The sequence below is a fragment of the Triticum urartu genome, chromosome 2, assembly GCF_003073215.2.
Source record: "Triticum urartu cultivar G1812 chromosome 2, Tu2.1, whole genome shotgun sequence".
Lineage (NCBI taxonomy): Eukaryota > Viridiplantae > Streptophyta > Magnoliopsida > Poales > Poaceae > Triticum > Triticum urartu.
Genome location: NC_053023.1, coordinates 693,827,419 through 693,834,134, shown reverse-complemented (window position 1 = coordinate 693,834,134; position 6,716 = coordinate 693,827,419). Strand labels below are relative to the sequence as shown.

Genomic DNA, 6,716 nt, shown 5'->3' with positions numbered 1-6,716 from the left:
TGCTGCGCAGCAGAATCTGAACCAAAGGGCGAACCCAGCAGAATCCGATTTCAGAAATCCGTTGTCAAAATCTAAATCAAAAGCGGAAGCAGTTCAGGACGTGCTTTTCAAAATCTGAAAAAGCTGTATCAACTGGTTTGCCAAATGACCTACATCTTTTTCACATCAGATTTTCCACAGTTATTTTTCCACAGCAGATTTTTCACAGCTGCTTTTAGAAATCCACAGCTAAACCAAATAGGGCCTAACACACACTAACCTTCCCCGCTCCAGCTGTAATGAACTCGCTGTATTTGAGCGCATGACATCAATGAGGGAACCGGTTTTTCTAGTTCTTCGTTTTTACCGGTTTTTGTTCAGTTTCGGTTGGTTTTTCTTTTTCCCTTTTATTTATTTTCTTATTTTTTTCCTTTTATATTTGTTATTTTTTCTCTTTTTTATTTTAAAATTTTATGAACTTTTTCCCAATTTCATAATTTTTTATGAAAATCACGAAATAAAATCATATTCGTGATTTTTAAAAAATTTGTGAACATTTATTAAATCCTTGAACTTTTTTCAATTCCATGATTTTTTCCCAAATTAGTGAAAAAAAATTCAGATTCATGAACTAATTTTTCTCCGAACTCGTGAACTTTTCCAGAAGCGCGGTCTCTTCTCAAGTTCATGAACTTTTTCTGGAAAAGTCAGCGGTCAGCTACTAGTCAACTTAACCAAGCGAGCGAACGGGACAACTAGCGAGTGACCCAAGTATTCGCGTGTGTTGGGCCGGCCCACGCTTATGTTGGGTGATGTGAACACCGGCGGCAAACCGGCGGCAGAAGGCTCTGGAGACTTCTCCCATCTCCCATCTCTTTCAAAATTCAAAATTCGAATAACCACAACGGCACCATGTATATATAAACCCACCCTGTCTATCCCCAATTCTCCATCCACCATCTGATTCTGCCCCCTTTCTTCCTCCCACCGATCCTGAAGAGCTCGCACCGCCGGCGGAGAGAGCCATGAGGAGCGGCGGCGACGTCAAATCCTTCTTCCGGCAGCAGAAGGCCCACTCCGGCGCGGCGGCCGCCACCAAGCCCGCCGGCGGCGTCTCCAAGAAGGCGGCGCACCACCACCAGAAGCAAGCGGCGGCGGCGGCGCATCTCCTCCGCCCGATACGAGGTATGCCGCCGCATGCCCAATCCCACGCAGTCGCCGTCCGATCCCAGCGGATTGACTGATCGATCTATCGATCTGTTTTTTTTTTCTTTAATTCTTTGGCTGCAGCTGCGGCAGATCACCGCGACGGCGCTGACGCGGCGAGGAGGGAGGAGGAGGAGGACGCGGAGAGGACGGCCCGGGAGTTCGACATGGACACGCGCTACGGGCCCTGCCTCGGCCTCACCCGCGCCCAGCGCTGGCAACGCGCCGCCGCGCTCGGCCTCGCCCCGCCGCCGCACGCGCCCTGCTCCGACCACCAGCCGTGCCTCTGGGAAGGCCGCGTCTAGAGCGTCGCATCGCCCTGCGGCCAAAGGCCCATCGAATCGAATCGTCGATCCGCGCCACCTCCTCGTGGTTCTACCAACTGCTTTCTTCGTGTTGTCTTCAGTCTTCCTCTGTACGTCTGTCTGCGTCTGGATCGATGCTGCTGCGTGCGTGTGATGGATGCCTTGTGATCCGGTGTGTTATTTTAAGCTTAATCTTTGCTGCATCCGGTGTGCTGAGCCAATCTACATCCCATTACGATTCCATTTTATACATCGCCTGCACTTCTTGACTTGTGCTCTGTCATTGACTTCATGAGCGGTTCACAAAATTTTCCAATCTCAAATGCAAGCAGAGACGCAACATTTACAACCGTCTGGACTTGATACGGAGAAATTTACAACTGTCTGGACTTGATACTGAGAAAGACTCGACAGGCAACCGACCAATTCATTCTTATTTCACAGCAATAACACAAGTTGATCACAAGTACCACCACATGCTAATAGAAGAAGATGCTCGGAGGCCCAGCCACAGTTACTCCCAAGTACAAGTGCCATTTCAGCATTTCTCACTTGATTTACATTTTTATGATTCAGTACCAATCCAAAAAAAAAAACATGGACATGGAGTAGGATTTGACAGGAAACCAGCCATCTTTAGTCTAGCAGGCCGCCAGCATATTTAGTCATCTCAAATAACACAATGTTTACACATGTTCTTGTTCAATGGATGATCACAGGACATAAAGGATGCAAATAAACAGGTTCTGGTTCAGAAAGGCAGAAAGCCATAATAAGTTCACATCTGCTACGTATCATCTTGACAGTTAGTTGTCTACATATCTAATGCTCAGTCGAGCAAGCAGAGACGCTTGCAGTCGCAGGCAGGCTCCCCGCAGCAACAGAACATTTGCATGCATAATATTCATATATATAAGTATATGCTCAAAGATTTTCCATTTGGCAGCAATAAACAAGTTCATCATCACAAGTACCGCATGCTAACATTAGGAATCCATCGCAGTTACTTCCAAGTACCAGTGCCATTTTAGGATTCCTGACTTAATTAGCTTTTATAATCAGTAATAAAAAAAAACAATGGACATGCCTTAAGATTTGACAGGCAACCAGGCTCCTTTTATTTAGCAGGCCACCACAATCAAGCTCACACATGGTCCAACATATATTCATGCTAAATAATAACAAGATATAAGAGATGATGGTCACAAGACATAAAGGATAACACACCAGTACGTACGAGGGTCATTTCACACTGAAAAACACAGACAGATTGCGGTTCATAAAGGGAGAAAGCCAAAACAAAAGTTCACAGCTAGTAATCGCGACAAAACGTATGCACAAGATAATCGAGTAGGCGCATTGCTGGACGCTCCAGATTTAAGCATCAATTAAGCTCCTGCAGGCCTGGCCATCAGCAAGTAACCTGTCAAATGACTAATGCATAAGCTTCCAACACAATTACAGAGGTGATACAACTTCTATAGAAAAACAAACAAGCAATGCACTCACCACTTCACTCCATGTGTCGGCATGCGTAAGAACAACTCCAGAGATCGCTAACGGTTCCTGCTACGACCTGCATGCATACAAGCGTCAAAGAGTTGGAGACAACAGCATAAGGAGGTAAATACTTTCAGACTCATAAGATGAGAAAATTTTTGTTTATCGGTCACATACCTAGCGATGCAGTGTTAAGGAATTCTTCGTCTTCAGGGAACAGCTGCAGATTTTTTGATTTCAGAAGGTACTCGACAGCGGCAGCGTGGAAGTCCATCAAACTGCCGATTTTAATGAGCTCCGCGAGCAAAGGGATCTGATCTGCCTTCTCGAAGAGCAGCCCCTGGGATATCTCATCCGCAAAGTTCGTCGCAAACTCCAACTTCTCCTTGTAGCCTGGTGCATGCTTGCTTTTCTGCATGTAGAGTTTCGAGCTCTCCCTCTCCCACCGGAGCTTCCGTGTGGCCTTCACATCCAAAACGGCCCCAGAGGACAGCTTCACGTTGTATCCCACCGTGATTGGCTCACTGTTCTCTAGCACCGTCACATTGAGCAGGCAGGAAATATCTTGTGCCGCTCTTCAGCAGAAATGTCGAGAGCAGGATCGGCAAGAAAAGCAAGGACCAGTTTTATCATACCAACATTGATGACCTTACCCCGAGCAGCTTTTGTTGGGCTGACATTTTCCGATGCGAGTGAATCATTCTTCCCAACAGCTTTGGATATTGCCTGGACTCCAATGCTATCGTAGATGTTGTTCAGCTTTGCTCGAGACATGGAAGGCAGGCTTGAAGATGGATACCATATGAACAATGACCGGTTAGGCAGCTTGTCGAACAAATCCTTGAGAAGTACTCCCTCCGTTCCAAATTACTCGTTGCAGAAATGGATGTATCTAGAACTAAAATACATCTAAATACATCCATACCTACGACAAGTAATTCGGAACGGAGGGAGTAGATCATCAGGAATAAACACATCCTCTTTCTTCGACAGAAGGATAGTTCCGTCGGTACAAACTGGAACCTTGACACAAGCAGAAAGAAGCTTCTCCGTGTTTTTGCTCCAGTTCTTAGCAATGAACTGCCAGAAAGCAGAGCAGTCAGCTGCAGATAGCGCATCGACAGAGCTCTCCCATGTGCTCCATAGTTTGCAATGATCTTCAGCGCTAGGACCATTCCTCACACCAAAAACATGTGAAAAGAAGTCCAGCAACTTCTTGTCATAATATTTGTCCAAGACATGCAGCTGCAGGCTGAAAAGGTTGTCCTTATCATGAAGAACACAACCCAGAGGGCTCACCCACTCTCCACTTTTCTTTTTATTTGGTATCCAGATCCAATCACTAGTCTTGTTTGCAGACTCCCAATTGTACTCCTTAAGGTACGTGTAAATACGAGAAATAGTAGCCCTGTTTTTGTGGCCTTTCAGATGTCGAGCAACAAGCTCATGTCCGTGTCTAAAATCCACAGATACTCCGATTGCCGCAAGGGCATCTCTGAATGAGGCTATCTCCGAGCCATAGAATGCTTCATCAATGAAAGGGCTATCTTCTATGCGAATGGAAGAATTCTTTGGATCAAACAGGATCGACTCATCAGGACATTGGAACCCCACTTTTGTCCTCAACCAACTGCAGCCTTTGATTTTCTCTAGAAAGCCCTTTGGGAAGTTACTTGAAGAAGCCAACCAGCTCCGAATGGACCTGAGCAATGACAAGACAGTAGCTCCAGACAAGTGTAAAGGATCCTTGGGAATGTTGATGCCATTGATGACAAACCTAGCACCAGCTTTCACTTCAGTAGTAACACCTAAATTCTTGAGCTCATCTTTATAACCATGTATTTCTTTGCTTAAACCTTGGTGAGAGTCACCGTCATCTATGAAAGGTAGGTCTGCTACTGATGATAGAGACTGCCATTCTGCATTGAACAAGATTGCATCTTTGGGAGATCTGAAACCAAACGATGTACGCAACCACTTCTCATTCAGCATGCAACTGAAAAGCTCAACAGGGAGCGCGCCCTGTGTTTTCAGCTGCCCATAACATGCTAGCAGGGCTAGGACACTCGCCTTTGGAAGTGATGAGTTCAGAACCATCTGCTTGAACAAGTGAGCTACAGCCTTTGATGCCGCCTCCAATTTTGCTATCAACCCGGTCTTCTCCAACTCTGCTTTGTAGGGACTAATCTTACTCCCATCAAATCTGAAATCAACTACAGGAACCCCATCAAAGACCTTTAGAAGGCACTCCCATCGAGGATCCACAAGAAAAGATTCATTAGGAGCACGGAACCCCACACTGGTCTTCACCCATTTTAAATCTTTGATCTTTCTTATGAAGGCATCGCATGAGTTCACATGCTGGATACATTTGAGGATTAGCACAGTAGCCTCAGGAGTAATAGCAGCCGAACTGAACTTGAAATTATCAATCACAAGTTTGTAGCTGTCTTTAAATTCAACAAGAACACCGAGCAAGTTGAGCTCTGGTTTGTAGGTAAGGATGTCGTCGCCATAGAACTTGACATCAAGGAACGGCTGGCTACTGATACAGGATGCAACTGCCCAGCCTGAATCATAGATGATACAACCAACTGGAGACCTGTAGCTGAGAGTACTCTTCATCCACTGTCCATCTTTGACACTGTTGATGAGTTCGCTTGGAGATAGAACTTTCTCTCGAAGAAACTGAATCAGCCGAAGGAGTGAGTACACATTCTCTCTGATCAGCGTATTGCTTTCAGCCATAGACATGAGGCGGCTGCCGATGTACGCTGATGCCTCCTGAAATTCAAATCTAACTCCGATCGCCTTGAGTTCCTCCCAGTACAAATGCAGCTTGTTTTGATAGAACTTTTGGTCAATCATCGGTATATCAACAAACGAGGAGCCACTTTGCAAAAGAACTCCCCACTCAGAACTGGACAGAAATGATTGATTTGGTGGCTTGTACCCAACTGATGTCCTAAGCCAACCTCCCTGTTTTACACAAGCCAGAAATTTAGCCGGTAATTGTACCTTCTTGACTTGAGACTCTGTATCCATTGCAAAAGCAAGATTGCATTGTCAACGGTTAGAGGCGATGAGACTGTAGGAAAGCTTGCATCTGGAGGGTGTATGAATGGAATGTCTGAAGCCAGCAATTTTGTCTTCAGGAAAACCAAGAGCTAGGTATGCACTTCTTCTCAGATGCAATGCACAATCTGTCACTCAGTTGAGTAGCTTTAGAAATGCTCCAGAAAGAGATAGCATTGTTCCGATCAACATACTTCAGCAGGGGAATAGACATCATTTTTGTACCGGAGAAACAGTTCTGCCAATTGTCGGCGACAAAGGATAAAACCTCGAGATAAATCTGTTCATTTACCTCCTTGACAAGATTAGAGCCCTCGATGCATTTGACGTACCACTCGGTGCTCACACTTTTTAACACCAAGAAATGATAGCACGGTATTATACGTGGACTTGTCAAAATGAGAGCTGAGGATGTAGCTGCCATGAGTTGAGAGATTCTTCAGGTCAACTCCAGATTCCCATGCGGCCATGCCTTGCTGAGAATACTCCAAAAGGCCGGTTTCAGCCGTCCAACCTCACCAGGTTTGCAAAATATTTTCTGTGAACTATGAGACTCACATGGTACTATATCCTCGACAAGAATCTTGTTTTTGATGCCAGTCCTAACTGGCTCAAGTAGTGGGATTAGTGAATGATTGACCAGCAGGAAGT

General features: G+C 45.5%; 2 protein-coding genes across 3 annotated transcripts; one reads left to right on the top strand and one right to left on the bottom strand.

Annotated features, from left to right (window-relative positions):
* The first annotated feature begins 916 nt into the window (after positions 1 to 916).
* LOC125534172 lies at positions 917 to 1,740 on the top strand. Its single transcript, XM_048697453.1, has 2 exons — positions 917 to 1,164; positions 1,270 to 1,740. The coding sequence occupies exons 1-2, from the start codon at positions 1,005 to 1,007 to the stop codon at positions 1,488 to 1,490; spliced, it is 381 nt and encodes a 126-aa protein (XP_048553410.1). The 5' UTR covers positions 917 to 1,004; the 3' UTR covers positions 1,491 to 1,740.
* Positions 1,741 to 2,641: 901 nt separating this feature from the next.
* On the bottom strand, positions 2,642 to 6,128 carry LOC125539811. 2 transcript variants are annotated; one of them, XM_048703328.1, is made up of 3 exons: positions 3,168 to 6,128; positions 3,000 to 3,066; positions 2,642 to 2,913 (listed from the first exon to the last, which is right to left on the bottom strand). In XM_048703328.1, the coding sequence occupies exon 1, from the start codon at positions 6,033 to 6,035 to the stop codon at positions 3,900 to 3,902; it is 2,136 nt and encodes a 711-aa protein (XP_048559285.1). In that variant the 5' UTR covers positions 6,036 to 6,128; the 3' UTR covers positions 2,642 to 2,913; positions 3,000 to 3,066; positions 3,168 to 3,899. The 2 variants fall into 2 exon arrangements, with proteins under 2 accessions (XP_048559285.1, XP_048559286.1); XM_048703329.1 differs by having other exon boundaries at positions 2,642 to 2,894.
* Positions 6,129 to 6,716: the final 588 nt, after the last annotated feature.

Coding starts and splice junctions, on each gene's coding strand:
- LOC125534172 (XM_048697453.1), top strand. CDS start 1,005: ATGAGGAGCGGCGGCGACGTCAAATCCTTCTTCCGGCAGCAGAAGGCC. Junction 1,165..1,269: donor TCTCCTCCGCCCGATACGAG/GTATGCCGCCGC, acceptor CTTTGGCTGCAG/CTGCGGCAGATCACCGCGAC.
- LOC125539811 (XM_048703328.1), bottom strand. CDS start 6,035: ATGGATACAGAGTCTCAAGTCAAGAAGGTACAATTACCGGCTAAATTT.